At 44.2% G+C, this 24,835-nt stretch overlaps 1 protein-coding gene across 1 annotated transcript in view; it reads left to right on the top strand.

The window, feature by feature from the left end:
- Nucleotides 1-24,835, top strand: part of ARHGAP31 (Rho GTPase activating protein 31) — a 56,782-nt gene that overhangs the window by 21,566 nt on the left and 10,381 nt on the right. Inside the window, exons 2-6 of the mRNA XM_010227467.2 lie at nucleotides 14,840-14,942; nucleotides 15,439-15,583; nucleotides 20,591-20,673; nucleotides 21,385-21,492; nucleotides 23,229-23,374. Of these exons, the coding sequence (XP_010225769.2) occupies nucleotides 14,840-14,942; nucleotides 15,439-15,583; nucleotides 20,591-20,673; nucleotides 21,385-21,492; nucleotides 23,229-23,374 (585 nt within the window). The remainder of the gene's footprint in view (nucleotides 1-14,839; nucleotides 14,943-15,438; nucleotides 15,584-20,590; nucleotides 20,674-21,384; nucleotides 21,493-23,228; nucleotides 23,375-24,835) is intronic.

Raw genomic sequence — 24,835 nt, forward strand, 5'->3', positions numbered from 1 at the left:
TCCTGAGGGCAGAAATACAAACTTTAGAACATTTGCCTCCCTTTTCTCTTGTTTGTTGTCAAGAAACACACACAGCTTCAGCTTGCAAGAAATGATTCTGCCCGGTGCTGTGTGTGTGCACAGGAAAGCAAATACCCTGCCCTTTAAACCTCCACTTTTGTTTTTCATGGTGTACTATCTTTCACCGCTTCAAGATTTCCTTTCATCAGGAAGCAGAATAACAAAGTAGAAACTTCCCATAAATAAAAGTTCTCCTAAAGGTAACATTGCAAATAACAATATTGATATGAACATATGTAGCCTTCTGGAAGCAATATATTTCAACAGTTCTTTGGTTGAAAAATGGAACAGAATCTCTACATTCCCATGAAACATTTTGATTCTGCGAAATTCACACATTCCCCCCGGAAAATCATTTTGCTGGAAGATTTTCAAGCGGCCTTTCTTCCTGCGTGCTTTAGTATCCAGTTTAAACTCCAGCTGCCACTCGTGGTTGTCCCTTGCTGTAGCAAACGTTGGCACTATGGGCTTTCCTTTTTTAGTAGGATAACAAACTCTTCCCAGTGAGCCCCTTGTGACTCCAGGAGCCTTACCTGATAATAGTATCAGGCATTGGAAGGCCAGCAAGATCATTCTGCTTCTGTCACAGCGGCCAGGGCTTTCAGACTAATCTCTTGCCTCATTTTAAATATCCACGCAGCATCCTTCACACTCCTTCCCTTGAGAAGGCAATTCTACAACATGATACTCTGTCTCACCCCTAGACACGTTTCCAACCATTCAACCTAGATTTCCCCCTCAGAATTTCATTCATTCCATCACTCCTAGCTGCAACCCCTTGATCATGCAGACCAAGCCCTTTCCCCCTCCATGGTATTTATACCCTTTGCAGACTGCTATTGTGCGTTGGTTTCTCCCCTCCTAATTTGCACCAGCTGTGCCTATTTACCACCATTACTTTGTTCTTCCTTGCAAGTCGGTCCCTGTAGATTATTAGAGTTTCTGTTCCTTTTCTCTTCCTCCTCCCCATGTGCAGTGTGGTATCCTGTTTTCCTTGTAACTATAGCCATGCACAGGGCTAAAAGATTCAAGGATTTTTCCATTAATAATCCCCACACCCTCTTCCTGGTCAGTGCCCTGCTTAAGAGGGATTGAGGTAATTCATTCACGAATAGAAAGCCGTACTAAAGGAGAGGGAGTGCTCCTGAGGAAAATGTGAGTTTTGCAGAATTTCGAATCTGTTTCTGCCAAGCGCTGGTTACTGAAAGTGTGGTTTCGCTCGGAGAGCAGCTTTGGAAATAGGGCCCGGGCCTGCGAAGGACTCGATGTCCTCAATGCTCATGGGTTTCAGCTGGCACTGCTGACTGCTAAGCACCTTCCAGAAAAGCAGCTGGCACCACGCAGGCTTGAGCACAGCAAAGAGCACAGGGAGGTCTTTTCCTCTGCTGCTGTGTCCCACTCATGTGCAAGCGGTGGCAAAGCTCCAGCGGAGTTTAACTGTACAGGGCTGGGCTCTGAATGGTCCCACTGCGAGCTTTTTGCCCCCAGGAAGGCTTTCTGAAATGCCCGCGCTGCAAATTCCTGGCCATTTGCTGCTGTGAGAACGTAGGTGGGTTTTTCCCCCTCGCATCTCATGCTCTTGCCAACAGTTAAGGTTTTGCAATCAAACCCTGCGTGAGGCTTATTGCTTGTGAGGAAAACTACACTCGGGTTCACTCTCTTGCAGCTCTGCTGCCTCTGCGAGAGTTGGAACCACATCTGCTCTTGGCTACAATTGCATAAAGCTGGAGTGCCTTGGTAAACGTATATGGTAGCTTACACCTGGTTAAAACAGGCTGGAAATGTAACTGCTTAGTTGGTGCAGTGACACAAGGAGACGACTGGGGGACAGATAAAAAAAGAGGAAAATCATTTTATAACAATATATTCTATTAAAATATATATTAAACCCATCTCATGCCCCATAGTAAAACTCTTTCCCTTGCTTTGGCAGTAGTTTTCGGAGTAGACGTCCCCTCACGTCCTGGGTAGGGGCAACTCCTGTTTGCAAGGGAACGTGCCCCAGTGCAAGCCAGCTCCTGGCCCCACGACGGAGGCGGCCGGAGCTGCGTTGTTGTTGCAGCTCTTTCCCGAGGGCAGGAAATGCCTTTGCTGCGGCCGGCTGTGCCGCCTGCGTGCTGCCCTGTTGCGCGTCAGCCCCGCGACGCAGCCCGCGGTCACGTGCGCTGGGGCCGCGGCTGCAGCAGAGCAGAGCCTGGCACCAGCACACGGGCTGGGTGCTCTCCTGCCTTGCAGAATGTGCTGGGGGCGGCCTCACGCCGTGGGACCTGCTGTGCCCAGGGCAGCACGGATCCACTCTTCGTGCTCGCCTGCCGCTCTGCACGCGTCCCTCCGTGCCCCCTCAGCGAGCCCTGCCAGATCGGTGCTTGTGGACACCTCCCCTGCAGGATCTTGTCCTCGGTCTCCAGCAAATGGAGCTGGGGAAGCCCATCAGCTCTTCCCGGCAGGATGAGCACAAGCCCTGGAATTGCTCGAGGGAGCTCAAAAATGCTGCCGGGTTCGGTTTTCCCTTCCCCGGTGGGGCAGCGGCCCGCATGGTGGTGGTCTGAGGAGCTGGGTGCCAGGCTGAAACGCTGCTATTGGGCATAAGCTACCTTCTGCAGTCAGCATCCAGCCTCTCGGCTGTTGGTGAAACACTACTGGCAGCAGGAGAGATTGCTCCATTTGAAAGAAAAAAAAAATGAAGGCAACGTAAGGCAGTGTAAAGGCCTTGGCATCTCCCGCAGCTTATGACAGCACCGCTGGAACACGGGAGCCACGGCTGTAGCTTTTGTTTTGTGCGCTTACATTCCTTAGCAGTGGGAAATCGGCAGCCCTAATTAGTCTCTGATGTTGTCTGCTAATAGAAGATCTCTGCGGCGCTCGCAAACACCGGCACCGCTGAGACATCGTCTGTTGTCTCGCCCTCTGCTCTTTCCTCTCTCTCCTTATGGAGAGGGGCCCTAGAGATATTTCGAGGTTCTTCAACACTGCGAGAAAAAATCCTCCTCCCTGCTATTACAGCCCTGTCTCCGCTCCCTTTATATGTATTTTTCCAGCTGCTCTGTAGGAAAATGGCTCCTGCTAGTCCTCATGGAAAAGGATACCATATGCTGGCAGGAAGGCCATTTGCTCGGAGAGGAAGAGAGGCCTGACATCAACAGGAAGAGCTGCTCGGCATAACCGCTGTCGCGGCCAAGCGAGAGGGGCCTTGAAAACAATGTCAGCGTCTCGTGTGGGCCTGGCCGGCAGGAAATGAATGCACGCTGGGGTCTGTGGTGCAGAGGAAATGATAAGCGCTACCTGGGCCGACTTGGAGCAGAGATAGCACAGTAAAAAAAAAAAAAGAAAAGAAAGAAAAAAGAACAGTTGTTTTTCTTCACGCTGGTTCGGAGCCTGTCCGTTGCCAAATGGAAAACAAAATAAAGAGCAAAATATGGAATATATCAGGAATGTGTCGGGGGCTTGGAAACTGAGGAGTGCAGTTGCAAAGTGACTGGATTTACTACTTTAGTAATGGTTGGGTATTGCTTTTTTCCATTGTTAGCACTGAAAATGATCCTCTGCTTGATAACCTGTAGCATGCTTATTTATTGAGAGGTTGAAGGGAGGTGGCGGCTGCATCCAGTGTGAGGGGAGCATATAGGTGTGGGAAAACAGTTGTCGGGAGGACTCCTTCCCACTGCAGGCAGAGGGGCTTGGGAATACAGAAAAAGAGTAGCATACAGATATCTCTATTAACTTTCTCCTATCAGGTAAGAAAATGGAAGTTATTCTGGGGGAAAAGGAGACCACGTTCTGCTATGATATTTAAATGCACTGTGTTTCTTTTCCCCCTTTATGCCTGATTGTAAGAGCTGTACTGAGTCCCCTTTTATTACTGTCCTTCTGACGACATTAGTTTCTGGTCCTTATACCTTCATCCTGTTGTCAAGCCGTTACTGAGATTCGGGCCTTGCAGGTCTGCTTTGCAGGAACTGTGCCATGTGGTCGGGGTGTATCTCAGCAGTTTTGTGCAGAAGTCTTAACGTGGAGATAGCCACAAAGGCCATGGCAGGAAGTCTTTTCTTCCAAAAAATCCCAGCTCAACATCAGCATTTGGAAGGCTCAGAGACTGTGCGATGCTCTTCGCAAATGCTGCTCTCCCTCCTACGCTGTACTTGGTGATCCTTGTGGGGCTCAGCGGGAGAGGGCTGCCCTCCTGCAACATCTGCTGAGCACTGATCTACCACGAGGCTGGCAGGTGGAGCAGAACTGGGTTCCGTGATGTCTCCGAAAGAAGCCCTGAAGATATTGGAGCCAGGCTGCTTTGCACCTTCTTAGAGAAGAAAACTTGGTGCTTCCCATGGAAGGGAAAACACAATCCTTGTGATCAAGGCTATAAGGCACATCTTAGAGGACTGAACCCTCTGAAGGTGAAAAGGTGCAGCCAAAATGGCCCTTGTCCCATGCATGCCTGAGGAGTTTCACCCCCAAAGCACCAGAGCAACCAGGAAGGCCGTTGACAGAGCAGCAACGCACAGGGCAACAACACTAGCTAAATGACTGTGCTGGGTAAGGGTTTTTAGCAACTCGTGTATGCGGCAATGGCTTGTTCTCTGGTTGGCTGGGCAACCTTCAGCAAGCAAGAGCACCAGCATGTAGCATGTGCCACCAGTGAGGTAGCTGGACTGGGTGAGAAGTGCAATTACAGCCTAGCAAGACTTCTGGGATTTTTGGCTCTGCAAATATCATGGTTACATCTTAAACTTTTAAATTGACACCTTATTCAGAGGATCTATTTTTCTCACAAGAATTTTCTGGTAATATACAGGAAACCTTGCACATATACATATAAATTCATGTACGAATACATATGTGTATATGTATACATTCATGTGTATGTATATATATATATACACAGATCTACATGCATACATGTGTATATTTATTTATACACATAGATATGTGTGTGTCTGACCACACTAGAAGACCTATTGCTTCTCTTCATACACAGAACTCAAGACCACAGTCTTTGATGATCATATGGCCAGTCCACTGTTTCTTAGGGTGGATAGAAACCATGTAACTTCACCAAACATCAGCAATCCAAGTTACCTACGGCTTAATCCTCTTCAAATAATGATTAACTTGTTTTCAGTCTCCCTGAACAAGGCTAGGAGGAGCATCTATAGGTGACCTTTCACTGAGGAGCAGTCTTAATTCTTCCCTCTGTGTTGTACCTCATATCATCATTTTATATACCTGTAAAACTGGTACAAATGCTTCTGAGTCCTACACATAGTTTTCTAGTATTTCAGTGACACAGTATGAGGCAAGAGAGAACTGGGACAAAAAGATTTGTTTATCCTTTTGTGAAAAGTGCTGCTTATGTCAATGGTATCTTGGTACGAATGAGGTTCTTTGGGTCATGCCCAGACAGCCTCGCAGTGAGAATCCTCAACCTAAATATATGTCTCAGCAACTGATCAAAGATGGAACATATTTTATAGTGCTTTGCTTTACGATGTAATGACTGATTACTGCTACTGTCTTCACATGTTTGTCTTCAATCAGATTTGACATCATAAAGCTTTATTTACTTTTTCTCAGAAGTCTGTTGCAATTGCCTTTTACTTCTCATTTGTAGCCTTCAGGGTTTTCTATATAGGGTCCTCATGTGTCTTTCTGTATACTGATCCTCAACAACTTTCTATGCTCTTTGCCCTAAGTCATTGGCTATCTCTAAAATAGCCCATTTGGAATAACCTCTGGAAAATGCTGTATCGACTTTTCACCAGGAGATCCCTAGAGGCCAGATAAGCTAGAAGCTTGAGTGAAAGAACATTGCTGCATAATCTAGTGTCACTGTGCATCAGTCCATCAGTGTGACAAAAGACAAAATAAGCAGAAAAGAAAGCCCTAACATCAAATATAAAAATGTGGTGAAGCCACGCAGTTTTTCATCCATGTGAATGCTTGGTCTGGGACTTACTCCTCTGTTACTTCACAGCTTGCTCTCAAGCATTTACCGGGGCTTTCACTGGGGTGCTTGGTCACTGTTCCCCTTTTCAAACAGCTGAACTATGAGAACGGCACTGCCATCCCGCATTAGCTGGCACAGCTGCATCCGGGCTTTAAAGCATGGGAATGGTGGCTACATAAGCTTGCAAATGACTCACTGTGCAGCAAGCCTGGAAGGGGAACCATGAAACCCTTGTGTCTTCAAAGGAACAACTGTAATTTGCTAGGAAAAAGCATATAAAGTATTGCAGAACAGCCCACTTTGTTGTAGCTCCGGAATCCAGAGTTCATGAGATAACTATCCATTATCCATCCCATTTCTTTATTTTGCCTCTTTACCAATAAGATAACAGCAGTATCATTAGTCCTGAAGACTCCCCAAAGCATTTATTTGGGAATTAGTTGTCTTCTCATTAACAGGCCATCATGAAGTGGAATAGTAACAGTGCATGGTGGTAGCATTATAGGACAGCGCAGGAACTACAGTCAAATTCTAAGAGATTGCTATAGCTTTGAATGTATATAAGAGTTTGGAGCACATGATGTGCAGTGAATGGCAGAATGCAGAGGATTTAAAAACTGTCTAACTAGTAGCTGGTAGTTTTCAGATGCATGCTAAGATCTAAGCACTGGGAATTTCTTTCTAACATCCCCAAAGAGCTTTCTTATAAAGAAAAATCTGGAATCCTGATTGCCTGGCACACTAAAATCTAAATCACAGAGGACTAAGAAACAAACTAATGTTGACAGCCAGGAATGGAATATATCCTGATCTCCTAATATTGCCCGTCTCCAGATTCAAGGATCCCAAGAGTCCTTTTTAAGGGTTCCCACACATCAAGGAAGATGTTGGTTTCCACATTCCTTTTACAATCCAGAAAGGTGTGTAATAGCTTACTAGACACTCCTAGTATCTTTCAAGTTTTTTTTTTATAAATCTGAGCAAAACTTCATCATCTAGAAAGTTCAGGTGGAATATGGTGTCAAGGGCTTGTTTCTTATCTATTTTGCTGCTGATGCCCTTGCCGATTAAAGCACAGAGAAAGAAAACACTAATGAGGTCTGTCTGGTTTTTTTTTTTTTTTTTTTTTTTTGCTTTGTTATTGGCAGTGAAGTAAGTTAGCATGGCTTTGTCCACATTGAAGAAGAGGCGGGCAGAAAGGAAGGAAAAACATGATATCGTGTGACACCTGCACTCTCTGGACTTGTTCATCAATTTGAACGAAAGACAGTGGGTACTCCAGAGACTTCAAATGGAGCCACATCAGCAGCCAGCCATCCCCATGCTCAACATTTATCTGCACTGTTATCTTGCAGGCTGCTTCTCCCAGCTCCCTGGAGGCCCAGCATCCGTATTTCCTCACTCTCTCCTGCAGTCCTCTGACAGGGCCTATGAATTGGACATGGTTTGCAGTATATGTCATCAGGAACAAGGTTAATTGCAGGACCCCTGGCTCACAGCCTGCCTATTCTCATAGTACTTAGGCATTCATTCAAGAGGGAGGTCAGTCCAATATGTACAGCTTCAAAGCTTTTCTGATCTCTTCTGTACTTACACCTAAATCCCTTTTCTGAGATAGCGAAAGCTGTACTGTTACCTCAATGTTTAGAATTAATTGTCCCATATGCTTGTGCTGTGGTGTGCAAAACCCTGTACAATAACCACCCTAATCTGTCATGGATGAGACTTGTTAGCATTCAGATGGTTACTTGAGGCCACGTACAGTTCATCGACCTGCCCTAGAGAATCCAAGCCTGTGTTTTCCAAGGTGGCTCTAGCACAGAAGCATGAAAGTTGCTAGGAGTGGAGATATCCTGTTAGGATCCTGCTGGGTTATGTAGATTTTTTTTTTTTTTTTTTTTTCCAGGAAACCCGCAGCAGGATGTTTCCCTAACAAACTTATTCTAGTGTTTAGCACAATCTCTTTTCAAAAGTGCCTGCATGACAAGATTTGCCAGCTAGGGCATTTCAGAGGAGCATGATGACTCGTGCTGTTGAGAGTTCAGTGCTCTCCCTGTCTGCTTGTTCAGGGCTTCCAGCTCTTAGGCTTTCTTTGGTATATGCATCGCCAATCAGCCGGCCACGGCTGCTGCGGGCTCTCCCACCTCTGCTTGGTGCTTCATGGTTGTCAGATCTGCTCTGGAAAATCAGGTGTTCCAACAGGTCTTCTTTAGATACGTTAGATGTCAGCTGAGTACAGACGAGCCGTAGGGTGAAAAATCAGTGGGAAAAATCCTTGATAATTGCCACCGACTTCCATCAAAGGCAAGCTGGGCCTGCAGGCTGTGTTGAAACTCATTTGCCTGAATTCAGTGTGCCACATACTGGACGATGCCCAGCATCTCCACTCCCCACAGCACTCTCTTGCAGTTTGTGCCTCGCAGCATTTGCCACATGGGAGAGTCATTTTTTTTACCACGCCTTTGCTCATCAAATCCAAGGCTGAATTCAGGATGGTGCTTTCACCACAGGGAAAGAAATTGTTGTGCTAACCTTTGTGACATTGCAGTGTTGTTTCCCACAGAAGTGAAGGGGAAAAAATGTAGTGTGTGACTTATATGGTGATTCAGTTGTGTTGTCTGCGCAGACAGGATCACCTTGGCGCCAGCTATTCATCTCTTTTTAACAGTGTTTATGGCAGCTAAGGGGGAGGAGGCGAGGAGGGCTCTAACAAGGTGATTTGTTTTTAAGTGTATTTGATGTTGTTTAGCTATCTCATGCTATTCAAACACAGGTGTGTGTGGCGGGGTAGTAGCTCGGCTCGCCTGCCAAATCAAACACTGGGAATTGATGGGGAGACAATTTATTTTTTCTTCTTCCATAAAATGAATTTAGTGTTGGTGAAAAGTCTACAGAGACAGCCCTGAATACTGAAGCCCTCTGTTTGTCCTTGTAGCATTTGCATCTTGGGCTGGGCAAACCTTCCCCATCCCCATCCCTGCCAACACACTCCATCTCCAAACAGGAGAGAGCCTCTCCACAGGCCAACTTGGACCCTGTAGCCCCTTCAGGCCTCGGCTCATCAGGCTGCCAACAAGGAGACTGTGGAGATGATTCTTGGGGAACAAGACAGGACTTAGCCTTAGCTGCTGCAGAGGAGGGTTATGAGCTGCAGAGCAGTTTAGACTCCTGGAAGCCAGGACGGGCTGGGGCTGGAATGAGCAGCAGGGCAAGAGCACAGATTGGAGCTCCTCTTGGATCTGTTCCTCAGCTAACCTTATGCCTAGTGAAAATCAGGCAGGATCAGCAAAAAGAATCTAGTGAATCAGCATTAAGGCTCGTGATTTGAAGTAGGAAGAGTAGGAAATATAAAAATATGTCACATCAGGGACACTAACTTCCAAGTATGTTGCCAGTCACACAGTGCTGTTCTTTTCCTGTGATTAAGGGATCAAGATAATTTCTAAAAGGTGTGTTATTTTTATATGTGAAAAAAAATGACAGCTTTTACTTTCTACAGACTGAAGCACTTATTTCTTAGAGGAAAATATCTCCTAATTTAATAATTTAAATTGAAACAAGAGACTGTTTTGATCTTTACAGTCTCATGATTTTAAATAGTGTGACATGAAGCATTGTTACTGAGAGGAATGGAGGACAGTTTAAAAAATCTTATGCATAGTAAAACAAAAAAGGTGAAGGAAAAATGTCCACAGCTTTTTTTTTTTTTTTTTTTGGTAACATGGGATTCATTCGTTGGGGGGAAATTCAAAAACAAACAAACAAACAAAACCCTCAAGCTGAATGTCAAAATGTTGATGTTTCAGATGAAATGACGTCAGAGTTAATCTCTTCATTTGCCATAACTGAAATAAAAATAAAATTAGAGAGGAGATGAAACCTCCTCCATGAGACCTAAACTGATCACTAAGGAGGACCCCAGTAGCTCTGCTTCTACTTTTTATCTCTTGAAGGAGCTTTTTGCGAGAACAACAGAAGGACAAAGAGAAAAATGAACCCTGTTGCAGCATTCACTCCCATTAGATACTTCAGACACATGTCCTAGGCCAGGTTAGTACATGCTTAACTTTAAGCATAGGCTTGCTGAACAGTACTCACACTGACTACTGACTAAATTGGATGTCCAACTTAGGAGCCTCCCTATAGTCCTTTGGTAGTCCATGGAGACAAAGAGTTTCTTCTGGAAGGCCTCACTCAGTGCCTCCTAGGACACTGTTTTCTCCTCTTGCTGGACTGGGTCTTACTGTCTTTTCTCCAGCTTTTGTGGGAAATTACAAGGCCAGACTCCTTCCCTCCTGTTGTCTCTAGTTCGGCTGCTTGGTGATGTAGTCAGGCACACACTTGGATGTCTTGCTGGTTTTGATGAAAGATGCTCAGCCCTGAGTAAGATCAAGCCTTTGTTGGGCAGGCAGATGGCTATTACCTTACTCACTGGAGGGGGAACCTTTGGAGGACGGTAGCACAGTGCCTTGGTAGAGGCAGGAAAGGGGAGAGACCCCCATCCCTGCAGTCCCGTGAGTCCTGATGCTCCATGCACATTACTTGTCCATGGGATTGGGATGGTACGGAGACATAATACCTGACTGTAACAGGAGGAACATGCATATGTAAGAACATAGCATGTTCATGCCAAAGGCCCTGGTGAAGGTGAATGTCTCAGTGTGCTGAGCTCCAGTGGTGATATCAAGTGAGAGTGGAACTAGTTACTGTGACTGTCCTTCTGGTTTATTTTTGTCTAGAGGAAGAGAAGTATTGTCTTTTGTGTGCAGTATGTTTATAACTCAATTTCCCTTCTGACTGTTGCCTTGCTCTACACTCTTTTCTCCTCCTCCATCTGGTTTCTATTGTAGTTTTAAATGAGGACAGTTCGGCTGTCTGGCAGAACAAGCGGGTCTGTGTGACACCAGCTGCCTCTTCCAACTTTCAAGTCTCCAGCACAGTTTTAATTATAGAAGTGTGAAGATTAGAAGCCACCCCCTCCCCAGTCTCTCTTTAAGCGCCTGCGCACATGCACACACACACACACACGCACATAGAGCAACCCCTGGTGCAAAGTCCCACCCAAATCTTATTTTCCTTTGAGAGACCATGGCCTATGATTTATCTGCACTGTGTAATGCAGATAAAGTTCCGCTCCAAAGCGCACACTAGAGGCTGACCTGCCCAGCATTCAAGGTTGTGCATAGCTTTCATTTTGGTCAAGGTTCATCAACAGTTATGTCTGAAATAATCAAGAACCACCTCGGAGAAGCCTGGAGGTGTGAAGGAGTTGCTCACTGCTGCTTTAGCCTCGCCGCCCGCAACTGCCCTGAAAAGTCACCTTTGTAGATCAGAGCTGCTTAGGCATTTCAGACCTACCGGTTCTGCTCAAAGAAAACATTTATTGTGCTCCAGTTTTATACAAGTGCTGCATTTAGGGGCTTGCTCTGCAGGAAGTTGATGCAGTCCTTTCACCCTCAGGGATCTGAGGTCAAAGTCTGTAATTTTGGGTTGCGAGTGAAATATGTCCTACAGAGGATTTTTTTTTGACATCACAAAACCACCACGCATTTTGGCATAACAAGCTGTTTCTCTTTGTAAGAATCAAAGACCTGGTATGCAGGAAGTCATGCACATGGTGAGTGAAGGGCACTGGAAGAGAAGTCCAGAGCTGGAAGAGCAGGATGCGTTGCAGGGCAGGAGAAAGAGGTATTGCCAGACCTTGGTGCATATTGTCTGTTTGCAGTCTGTATTGTGGAGGCAAAGTCTCTGTATTTCCACAATGCTATCTCTATACTCATTTTTAAAAATGAGTGATTTAACTCATTTTAACTCATCACATGTTTAACTCATTACATGTTTGCTTCAACAGATTGAGCTGAGCTTTTCCTGTTTGTGTATAAGAGGTTTGCTTACCTGCCTGGGGCCTCTTGACCTAATTTATCCCCCAAGGAAGTATAACATTCAGCAAAAAGGAGGAGTAATTTAATAAGTCTTACTTTCAAGAGGTCGAATTAGTGACAACAAACAACTTCTTATCCTTTACACTGAGATTTTAGAAAGTGCCTAATGAATGGGAGTGTAGACATGGACTCCATTTGTGTGTTAGCTAGACACTATCCTGAGGTTTGTCTATACGAAAGACTGTTTTATTTTTTTAACAGACCTTGTCATATGGCTTAAATGCTCAGATAAATTTTCCATTCAATTAATTCTTCTTCCATGTGGCATGGAGTGATCTACCCATCCTCCCACCCAAAAGCAAGTAAAGTGATCATGAATCTGTCTAGATTTCATTTTTGCTCTCTACATTACATTTATTACTAAGGTACTAACCGAGAGGGAAGTCTTAATATGCCATATGTGTAGCTCCTGCCACAAAGATCTTATGGTGTAAACCAAAAGAAAAGAAGAACAGGCTGGAAGTCATTTCCCTTTCCTTCTTTTTATTTCTAGCATGCTCATCTTCATATGATTAGAGTTCCCTACTAGAGCTACAAATATTCAACCCTTATTTGGAGACAAAGTTTTCTTTCTTGATATGCCTTTCGCAGATACAAAGTAAAGCTTTTCTTGCTAGGATTTTTAGGAAGTTTCATGCTTCTTTTTTTATCTGTCTTCTTCCATACCATTTGTTTCTCTAGGAAGTTGGTGCTATAGGTACTAAAGTTAGAGATGTGAGAAAGTCCTTGAGTGGGGAATCTTAGAGCTCTGTGACTCCTGTGGAAAGAGCTTAGACTTTGTAGACTTCACCTGTTCTCTTGATGATTTCATCGTTTCCCATAAACACTGATGTGGAAGATTAAGGGCCCAGATAGAAGCTGAGTTTTAACTGGTATTAGGTCAACATCTTGAGGGTCTTAAAAATCATCCCAAAGGCTTTGTGCGTGGTTTAATGTGCCTGCACTGTGTATTCCTGTGCTAAAAGAAGTAAATTTTCCCCAGTTGTTCTGAAGGGAAGCCTGTGACTGAGAGAGAATTTGTCTGTTTAGATCGTTCAGATATCCAAGTAATCAAGTATTACTTCATTTGGGTTGGACCCCTCTGGGAAGAGAAGGGGTGTACAAGAAGGACGTCTTCACCTCCACCTGTAAGGCAGAGAGGTGGAAGCACTTCTGTGACTGACTGAGCTTTGCAGTAGTGTGTCACTGAGGTAGACACTGCGTTGGAAGCTCTCCTCACTGGGGGCTGTGCCCTGGTTTGATTAGTGTGGGCGGGCATAGAAGACATTATAAAAATGAAGAAAAACCCCACTGGAATAGATTGCTAAGCTTTACCTGGCTTTCACAGGATGTTTTCTCCTTCTGGGAGGAGAACACACACGGAGAAATCTATCACTATATTCAGTGTTAAAAAAAAAAGCCCAATATCCTTACAATCATTCAGGACAGTAATAAACCATATCAGGCTGTTGGGTGAAAAGGGATCTAGGATGCCCCCTTGTGCGATCTCCTCCCCTTGGAAATACAGTTGTGCTGGTTCTAGAGCAAGATAGCAGCTACTGGGAGGGAGGACAGAGCAAGGCTGGTAGAGACCAGCAAGGCCAGTCCTCATCATTCTTCCTTCCTGTCCTGTGACAGAAGTTATCCAGCCTCCTACTCCTGACATGGCAAAATTCATTTTAATCCACACTTCTGAGAAACCATGAGCCGGCTCTGACCTCAGTGGCACATAAGAGAAGAACAATAATGTACCAGCTCTTCTGTGTTCAGACTGTGCCTGGAGTGCTGTCTTTGGATCCTGCATGATGAAACATATATTAATATGTCATTACTATCCTAGGCTTTGAGTAGAAGAAGTCAGGCAAGGTCCAGCTGGAGGCATTGTTTTTGTGGTGTTGCAAAGATGCAGTAATTGCTATGCCTGGTTTCCCAGGCCAATGTGTGGCTTAATCTGTTTTCTTCCATACAGTGTAGCAGACTCAGTATTATAGCGTGGAGCCTTAACTTCTGCATTTACTGACTTTTGTGCTTATAAATGTGTGAAACATTGCATTAAATACAGAGTAGTTTCGAGCACCTAATAAGGAAGGAGTCTCTTACTGTTATTGTAACAGCTAGAGTTGTTATAATACTGGGGACAGGGAGGCTTGGTCTGATCAAGAGCACGAGGAGTCCCTATACCTATATAATGGGAGAAAATAAACACTCGCTTTGGATCCAGATCTGGATATAAATGTTGTGCCTCAGGCTCCTCTCAGTTTTAAGGCTGGTTAAGTCCTTGGCTGCTTATGTCGATGGAGTTCTTTTGAAGCCCATGTCAGATTTTGTCAGTGTGAAGATCTAGTCAATGTTTGAACTTCATACCCCCTCTGCGGGAGTTTATGAGCACTAAACCATGGGGTATGTAGGCTTATATGGAAATGTGCATGTTTCTCTGAATTTTATCCAAGCCAGTCAGACCTTTTGGCTCAATTCAGCAAAGCTGGAACTCTATCTTGGGCAGGGGGGAGATTCCCAGGACCTCATGCTTTCAATTACAGGGAAATTGCCTCTCTTTCTGAGGAAGAAAAAAAAAAAAAAGGAGGAAAAGAAAAGGAAGAGAGAAACCCTACCTTTCTTCTTACAACACTTTTGTTGCTTCAGGCTCAGTAATTGTGTCGTGGCAATGAATGTGTCATGGCAGAACCATAGCACGTCCTTCTGCCTCTCTCTGTGGATCGGCTATAGCTGCTTTGTGGGGGAGAAGAGGGAGTTTGTTTTTTGTTTACTCTGTATTTCCCCCACTACTGTACCCTTGTCTGTGTCCTGCAGACAGCCTCCACTGCTGTTTCATGAAATTATCTACCTCCTCTGTGGTGCGCTGTGGCTCCCAGTACATACTGACTGCGGATCCTGCCTTCCTTTCCTCTCCTAGTGCCCTATGTTCTGAAGAGCTGTGCGGAGTTCATTGAGACGCATGGCATTGTGGACGGCATCTACCGCCTCTCAGGAGTCACATCCAACATACAGAAGCTGAGGTAAGGGCAAGGAACCAGAGGGAGTCAGTGACACTGCTCAGTACTGTTTTGCTGCCGGTCCCTCTGGCATATATAGTACAGGGATAACATAGCTCTGCCCTAATGACAAGGATTCTAAACCTAAAGGTAACTGACCCTAAAGCTAGGGAAATATAGTATTTCATGGATTATTCCATGAAAAAGAGAAAAATCTTCTTCTTAACCCATTAATGAGAAAGGCCTGGAGTATCTCAGCACAAGTCATGAGATGTTCTCTCTTGCTTTAAGAAAAAACAATCCCTTTAGATCATTCTGGGTCCATCCATGGAACCAGAGACTGGTTGAGAGCTGAGGCCCTGAGTCCTGGAGACAATCTGGGCAAGGCAACGGGTAACACAGAGACATCTCTGCTTTCCAGTTTGCTTTTCCCTCTAGCTGTGAAAGAGAACTCCAAGTGAAGTATTGGGCTCCCAGAACTTTTATTTGTCTGCATTGTTCTGTCTTCATATTGTTTCAGACAAGAGTTTGTTTCTGACCAATGCCCGGACCTGACAAGAGAAGTTTACCTCCAGGACATTCACTGCGTGGGGTCGCTCTGCAAGCTGTATTTCAGGGAACTGCCCAACCCTCTCCTCACTTATGAGCTCTACAAGAAATTCACGGTGAGACCCCTTGCTGTTCTCATTCCTAACCAGGAGTGTGGATTTGTTGCAGGTTCTCCCATGACAGCTGTCTGAGCTTCACTGCAATGTCCTGGCTTCTGGTGCAGGCGTCACTTCAAACACCTCAGTGCTCCTCCCTCCTCTTCTTGTGCAGGCGCTTTTTCACTGCCCTTGTTTCCTTCCCCATTATCATGTTTACTTCTCTCTATTTTCTTCTCTTTGTCTTGCTCTCTGATTTTCCAACTTCATTGCTTCTTTGGTGTTATTCTTCTCCTACTGTGCACCTCCTCACAGAATTATTAATTACCTTTCTTTTCCTCATTACTGTCTATCACTGAGAGTTTTTTGGATCACCTGGGGTTTGTGATGATAATCACAGAGTGGTTTCCTTTTCCCTGTTCCTTCTGCAGTTCCTGACACCTGTGCAAACTCATTGCTCAACCCCCATTTAAACTACCAACTTTTCTGCACCTGTAGCATTTTACACTCAGTTTGTCAGAGTGTAAATGATGACACAGTTCCCAGTTATGGCATATCGGGGTCCTTCATAATCATGTCATGAATACAAAAAGCCAAGGAAAGTGGCAGCTGGCCAAGCAGAAATCTCTATCCTGGCTTAAAGGGACTATAATTCAAAGAGTCCATTCCAAAAAACAGCTAGAGAGTATACACAGATACAGTTGGAGACTAGGAGCAGACCGCAGGGAGCGGAAGAATAAGGCCAGGAAGCTTGAATTTTTAAACAAGTTGGCTAATTTGATGACAGGTAGTATTTTAAGGTAGTGCAGCAAACTAGGCTTGTCACTGAAGTTGCCTGGTTCTTACTGTTCTAAAACTATTTGCAGTTGTTTGTGACATGAACAAATTTTAATCCAGATGAATTTTCAGCTAAAAGCATTCACTAGCTTCTTACAACAACTGGGATGGGGGGAGAGGGGAAGGGTTGTTTTTGCAGCGTTAGAAACATCCGTCCTTTGTTCAGAAGTTCCCTCCTCCTACTCTTTGACTTTTGCTGGGAGGTGGAGCAGACAGATTTCGTCAAAAATGTCAGACTTTGCAGAGAAGCCATTTTGCAAAATCATATGCAACTGGACTGGGAAGTGGCAGGCAACCTTAGCTATGAGCCTCGCTGTCCACGTTGCCTGTGCTCCAAATCAGGCACTTCCAAGCAGCTCCAGCACAGGCAGCAGTGTGAGGGAGCCATGGGGCACGCTCCAAAGAAGGACTTCTAAAAGGATTCCCCATTGCCTGCTGTGGGAAGAGGCAAGCACTCCCGGACAAGGGCAGGGCAGATGCAAAAAGCACCACCCAAGCAGCCACCCACTATAAGAAGGCAGGTAGTTGTTAAGAGGCTATAACTGAGCTGGGGTATATAGTGTGGGAATTGGCTAGTCCTGTTTTATGGCTTGATAAATGTTCAATAGTGTTATTAGGTGTCTTGTTATTTCAATGCCAAATATTAAGTAAGATTGGGCTGTTTTTTTTTGTTTCCCTTTTTTTTTTTGAGATGATGCATAGTCCAAGCTTCAGTCACAGTTCTGCGCAGATTTGAAAACTCTTCCTGTATCCTCAATTTAGGAACTCCAAAACAGCCATGCTTAGGAAGAATAGGACCTTGAAAATACAGAGCATTATTCAAGCATTCATAATAACTGATGAACCTCGTTGGAGATATTTGGCTGGTGTCTTTCTGGCTATCAGTGCTGATTTATGAAAGAAAAATGCAATAAAGGAAACATGAAGATTTAGATGGAAATTTTTTTTAGGAAGGAATGTTTCAGGAAAAGTGCAGTTTTGGGATGATGACTTGCAGGTTTGGGTTAGATACATTTGGTAAATAGTTTTGTTCAAAAATAAAAAGGAAACACTTTTGTAACTGTCCAAATATTTCTTTTACAAATACTTCATAAAGGCAATATTTCACCTTTAAATCAACACTCTAACTCTTAAATAAAAGGGGAAAAAATAAAACAAAATACCACTCCAAAACACCCCATGCCCTTAAAGAAAAGGGTTAAATGGCCACCAACGTAAATGTTTTTTTCTTTCACTTTTGGTTGACAGTGATATTTTGGTCAATTTGGAACAATTGATTTTTGAAATCCTGTGCTCGCTCTCCAAATAGTGTCAGTTTAGATTGACCTAAAAAGGATTTTTTTTTTATCTCCAGTTTTTCAGTTTGTCTGTGCAGCCACAAAATCCATTATTTACGTAACTCCATTCGGTAGGGATTTCTAATGAGTTACCCAGCTGACAAGAAACACAGTAAGATCAGGAGGAGGAAAAAACAAAAAGACCAATTCCCCAAAGAACAGAAGGAACACAAGGGGTGTGTGTATATATGTGGGGTGCACATGGAATGGTAGCAGCTGTGCCTAGACAGAAGATTGCTGGTAGGAGTAAAAGATGCATGTTAATCTCATCCTGTCTGACTCACTCAGTGATGTTTCCGAGATGGGATAGGCTCCACTTTGAGTCAGTAGGATGATTCAGACATTTGTGGCTAAAGAAAGCTAAAATCTTAATTACTAGGGAGGGATTGGCTTTTTGGCCATCGCTATGTCAAGTTTATGCTTGTAACATCCCAGTCATGACCTCACTGGATATTAGTCTTTGCAGAATGATGTGTTCTCCTGCTCTGCTGCTTCCCTTCTTGTACTGTGGTGACAGGTGTTTGCCAGCGACTCTGCTTGGGTAGTTCTAACGTGAACACAGAGTGGCAGATGACTCCCTCAGATTAAATCAGCTGGGGAAGGCTTTCAATCTCCCTGGAAAGCAGCTCTGCAGAGAAGAACCTGGGAGTTCTAGTGGACAACAAATTGACTGTGAGCCAGCAATGTGTCCTTGCGGCAGAGAAGGCCAATGGTATCCTGAATACGTTAGGAAAAGCATTGCCAGCAGGTCGAGGGATGTCATCCTCTCCCTCCAAGCAGCCCTGGAGTGCTGTGTCCTGCTCTGGGCTCCCAGATAAGAGAGAGATGTGGAGCTACTTGGAGCAAGTCCAATAAAAAGTCAAATAAATGAGGATTAAATTATGAGAGCTATTATTTTTATTATGAGATTTTATTTCCTTAAATTTTAGTGCTTAGAATTTTAATCTTTATTTGTTGCCACAAAGAGCTGTCTCTAAATGTCCTGAGGGGGCCCCAGCCTAACACAGGGTCTTTCATTTCAGGCTATATCTGTTTCTGAGACCCCGTATCAATATAATAAAACTAAAAACAGTGTCACTTTTTAAAATTTCAGAACAAGCTCATTTCTGTCTTGAATAAAGCTTTTATTCTACTCTCCTCAGTTCTAAAAAGCTTGCCCTTCCCACCTGAGGTGTTTTGAAACTGCGGGTAGCCTGTGGCACATTACTGCAGTGGACCTCTCAGATAGAGGCCTGATTTGTTACATTGCCTGATAGAGGCAATGGCAATTTGCAACCATGCATGTAGCTTGTCAGGGAGACTGCAGATTGCAGATGACTTATACTAGTGATTCTCCTGTTGGCATGTCATGCAATGACTGATAGGTGATATTAAAGATTTGATTCCTGATGTCCGGAAGGGGTGATGCTGGGATATTTCTGTAACTGTGGGCTTGTGGCAAAAATAAAGAGTTATCCCCATGCTGTAGTTGAGGCTAAAGAGCAATAGAAAGAGTTAACTCACCTTTAATCTAGGCAGAACAAGCACATCTGTGTCTCTCATACACTAAGCTAGTGAGCTTACTTGTTTGCCTTTGCCATGGCACTGCCAACTAAGTTCAAGCCAGAGGAGACAGACATTGATACACAGTGTCAGGGATTTAAGCATGATTTGTCTTCATCTCTAACCTTGAAACGGGCAGTTTCAACGTAGTTTGTTGGTGGTTGTATATGAAGAGTGGTTTGCAGGTAAAAGCACTGTGACTAGGACACTGATGGAAGAATCCTAAGTGCAGATGTAGTGACCAAAAGGACATAGCAACACTTCTCTAATTGTGGCAGGCAATTTCAGGTTCATAATGTTTAAGCAAAGGGTGGTTTGGGATGGGTTATTTCCTTCCTCTCCTTTCCTGGCGGTGCCAACATCTGTCTATAGGCAAAACTTCTTCTGGCAGCATGGGTCCCAGAGCCTTTCTTTGAACTTGCTCCAAACGTAAGTGGCAGCAGGATAGGCATGAGGTTCCCAGACAGTCCTGCATTGTTTGAAGTTGCTAGTGGTTTGTCCTCTCATAGCACAAATATTGAAAGGGAATAGCTGAGCAGATGAAATCCAATGCAGCGAACTGCTAGGAATGCAGACAAAAGCTTATCACAGCTTTCTGAGCTCTCGCTCTGTAGAGACTTGCTCAAGACCAAGATATATAACCTTGATTCTGTCTAATCTAGTCTAACCCTGAGTACAAAAAAATATTAATCTTCCTGGACAGTGGTTTTGCTAAGGCTTTTCTCACCTCAAGAGCTGCAGTCTCATACAAACTACTATCTACAGCTATTTTCCTGTGACAGATAATATTGCTTATTTTTATGAATATAGAACATGTAAACCCAAGGTGCTTTCATATCACAGGGCTAGCAAGACCTATTTCATTTTTAACACAATTTCAGGAGGATTTTTTTCAGTATTTCTTGTTTTTATTATTTTCACTGCTCTCTTTTCCTCTGTCTATTCCACCCACTATTTCTCAAGTCAAAAAGGAAAAAAAGAACAAAATAAAAAAAAACCCTAAAACTATCACCTGAAGCCCTCAGTGTAATTTTTGAATCAGAATTAGGTCCTCAGCTCCCCTCATCCCAAACATTGGCTGTTCTCTTCCAAGGTATGCAGGAGATTTACTGAGACATGAAATGACTAGCCAGCACAGCAAATCTCTGTTGCGCTGGGAACACAAAGTTAACTTTTTTTTTTACCCATAGTTCTGTAAGGAAACAAGAGAGCGCTCCCTCTGAGACTGGTTGTCGCATGTGACACTCCTTATCCTTCTTCCTTTTCCCCTAAATCCTTTGCCAGGGTGGACTGTTTGCTTGTATCTCCACAGGAAGCAGTATCACGCTTCCCTGAGGATGAGCAGCTGGCACGAATTCAAAATGTCATCCAGGAGCTCCCGCCATCACATTACAGGTGAGAACATGTCCACTGAGGCTCTGAGGAAGAGTTGTGTCACTGTCACGAGCAGGGAGTATTGCCTGAAACAGCACCAAAGTTAATCTCCAGAAGTTATTTTCCAAAGGTTCACTCAACATTTCCATAATTTATCTGGCTTTTAAATATAATCGATCAAGCCATTGTTAGAAATTAAATGACCTCTATCTGCTTCTGTCTGTCCTCCTCTTCCCTATCTGAGTCCTGTGCAATGGCGTTGGCCAGAGTTCTGCACGTGGTAAGGAGAAGATGATCTGCTGCAGGTGCCTGAGCCTGTGCTAAGCCCTTAGTCTCCACAGCCAGCACACAGTGACATCCCCTGTTACCATCTTTCTAGTGCTCATCACGCTAAGGATTGTTGGAATCATGTCCCACCCTCAGCCACCCCAGAGCACATTTTTTAGGTATCCGCTGCCAAACTACATGAATTGTGGTACTGGCAGATCATCTGCCCTATGGTGCCCCTTGTGCAAGGGGGGCAAATAGTGCCCCCCTTGAGGAGGGAATGACTCTGAAGTCATGGCTGAATCTGAGAGTGCTGTCCCAGGGGGTGGACAATGTCACCTGAGCGGAAGGAAGAATCTGTCAGCAGGTCTCATGGTTCAGCTGTTAGCAGGTCAGGGAAGACATCATCACATACATGAAGGGGAACTTGACACTTTCTTCTCGCTTCTCACCAAACTCCTGCAGAACACTGGAATACCTGATCAAGCATCTGACTCACCTGGCCTCCTTCAGCAACATGACCAACATGCACACCAGGAACCTGGCATTAGTGTGGGCACCCAATCTCCTCAGGTACGGTGGGGAGTCTTCTGGTCTAGAGCACCATGCTGATGTTTAGTGGGAATGTAAGAACTTCAGTGTGAAGGCCAATACACTCAGGGAAATATAAAGCTAAAAACAAACAGAACAACTAGAAGGAATGCTAGGGCAAAGCAAATAGCTTCAAAAAAAGAGAAAATATTCTTCCAGGTTTACTAATCTGAGGTCTTACTGCCAACATCCAAGGAAGTTTGTGGTTTTTTTTTTTAAAGCTGTTATTTGTAGGCTGACCACATTGATTTAAAAATGAGAAGTTAGCTCATCCGTGTGGAACGGAAATGGCATTTCTGACAGTGTTTCTAAAACGGAGCAATGAAAGAGAATGTAGCTCAGACGGGAAGACAACACAGCAAAAAGTCTGTGTCCAGATCCGCTCAAGTATAAGTGAAGAGAGCTTGATGGACCTAAGATGGCAGTTAGTGCCAGATCACAAGATCACCAGGTACTTTTTTTTTTCATTTTTTCTTTGCCTGGCACAGGACAGAAACCCAGATAAGAGGCAGCTAGAGGTTTTGCTCATATGATGTAGAGCTGAGCAGAACAAGAAAAAAAAATCCAAAAAAATTTCTGCTGAGATATTTTAGACCTTAGTGTAAAACCTTTCCTAGTTCCTTCTCAGCCTCTCCACTGTTGATCTATTGAGAGGTGTGAGCTATGCAGGAATAGTCCAAGACTGCTGCAGGACAATAGTGGGACACAAGCAGAACTGGTGTGGGGAGTCCAGGTAGGGGAGAGTCTTTGGGGCTGCAGGCCAGGAAGGAGGGATATTGGAGGGTGGGTCTAGGTCAAAAGGAAGACTCTAAGGACTTATCTCACTCTTTTAGATTACAAAAATGACAGGTTCCAAAACTGAATGACATGCTTACTCTATTGACTATCACAAAGTGGGCATTTGCTACTCAGACAGTTTCATTCCAGCATCTGTCTGTCTTGTCAAATAACTAAAGTCTCTTCCTTTTGCAATCTATTGTCAGTGCAAGTCCCAGGGAGGATAAGAAAGGAGCAAGCAGTGCAACTGCAGTCTCCTTACATGGTTATCCACTTGGCAATGCCCCAAGCTATTATCTAACACACCAGTCATTAACTTTACAAAGGATCCATTGCCCAGAGATAATTTCTTCAGCAACACTTCGGCATGTCAAGATAAAGAATGTTTTTTTACTGAGAGCAAGAATGAGAATGTGAGAGTGCAGGGGGCAGTGAGGAGACTAGTGAGACACAAGGTAAAGCATTGAAAAACTGGCGTGGAAAAGACATGCAGCAGGTTTTAAGGGATTTCTCTCAACCCCTTTTAGAGAGATGATGAATATGGAAGCAATGTGTGAAGGTTCTTATATTCTTTTAGGCCCAACTCCGAAAGAGCTAAAGAGCAACAAAGAGAAGGGAAAAGAGAGGAGTTTGAGAGAGACAGTTTTATCTACTGATGAATGTAAAGGGAAGTAGGGAAAATAACACTGATGAGGAAGGAATGAAAAGATGTGAGAGAAAAAATAAAGCAAAGAATTTTAAAAGGAAAAAAGAATGAAAAGACAAAATAAGAATGAGGGCTTGGGAGGGAAGGAAGGCAGGAGCTGAAGCAGAAGTGAGGAAAACCTCCCTCTTCTGTCAAGCTAATGATACTAGGGGGAAGAAGGCTGTTCCTTCTTTCCTAGGGGAACCATGTGTGGCAATGCTGGATATTAATGTACCTCTTTCCTCTCCTGGTGCAGGTCAAAGGAAATTGAGGCTGTTGGCTGCAATGGGGATGCAGCTTTCCTGGAGGTGCGAGTCCAGCAGCTGGTGATTGAGTTCATCTTGAATCATGTGGATCAGATCTTTAACAACAACAGAAAAGCCAGCTCCACAGAGAACAATGGTAACAGCCTCCCTGAATCACTCCACACATCACTTGCCAAATACTTAGGCAAGGCACCCTTCCTTTAATATTTCTAGCATATCAGCAATCTCTCCATGTTCAAAGACTCTCTCAAACACATCTCAAGCCCTATTCAGCATTACCTTAGCCCCCTTTATTACCATAATCACTTCTTTTTTTAACAATAGCTTTCTTTATTGTGTTCTGAGATTGCCTATGTCTTGTTCTTTGCATGATCTTATCCGGTTTAGCCTTTTCTACAAAGGAAGACCACCTGACTGCCTTCTCCGTCCTGGCCTCAGTTTTCTTTCCATGCCCATCAGCCACAGACGCAATCATTTGCTCAAGCTCTTCTTCTTCATATTAATGATACCTGCCCTATGGTCATCATTCTTACACAAATTGCTAAGATGAGGCCATATACCCAGGGTGAAATTTAAGCATGTGTTCTAAAAACATGCTTTTTACTTGGGATGTTTTATAAAATAAGATACTTTTTTTTCTCCCCTGGAACTCAGCAGACTTTGGAGGTGGTATTTTTATTATTCGCAGTGCAATTGTTGTCAAAATGCCTTTAAGGATGGGGACTAGAGGTGCGAGGTACAAAGTGACCTCACATAATGTCAGGAATATGTTTCTTCCTCTTTACACATGGGGAGAACTTGCTGGACATGCAGAAGTGAAGGAGTAAGCATCTTTCTACTTTCTCTTTGCTTGTAGCATTACCTGCTAATATGTTGCTCGAATCCACAGCTTGGTGAGATGCCCTGCCCGACTGTAATACCCTTGCTCTGCCAGTGCCAGTTCTATTCCTACGTAAAAGACATGGAGTGAGGAACGGCACTCATAATGTTGCAATCATTATAGTAAAATACTGATTAATAAGTTCCAAGACTTCTGGTTGTTTTGGAAGCCGCTGGCCCAACACTAGCCCAGTTGGGTAATTACTGAATACTATCGGTCTTTAACAGCTACATGGAGTTTACGAGAGGAACGTGCTGATGGTTCCAGTCCAATTCTTTGTGGGAATTGCTCCATTACCCAGCCCTCCTGCACACGTAGTAGCTTGCCCTCTGACTTTCATCTTCAGCAACAGGGCTAAATACCGAAGGACTACAAAGACTGCACTTTCTTTGTGCACCTGAAGGTCTATTCAGGACAGGGCTGAGGCCTGTTATTGAGGTCACATACAGGGAGCTGACTTTGCTGCCGGCCATGTAGACAGAGACCTTCAGTCTCTAGGGCTGTCAATAAGGCTCCTTTACATGGCCCTTAAATGCATTAGGAAAGTAAAAGTAATGTTATTTTTTAGGACAGACCCCCTTGCTAGGACAAACCACGGAGAAAGATGTGGAACTGAAAGAAAGAACTAGGCATGTGTTTTGGACTGGGGACGGAACTGCTCCAAAATCTGGGGAGGGAGAGAAGAATCCTGTTGTTTTGCAGAGGTGTCTCTTGACA

Source organism: Tinamus guttatus, unplaced genomic scaffold (genome assembly GCF_059628265.1).
Source record: "Tinamus guttatus ecotype Peru unplaced genomic scaffold, ASM5962826v1 Tinamus_guttatus_pri_ptg000272l, whole genome shotgun sequence".
Lineage (NCBI taxonomy): Eukaryota > Metazoa > Chordata > Aves > Tinamiformes > Tinamidae > Tinamus > Tinamus guttatus.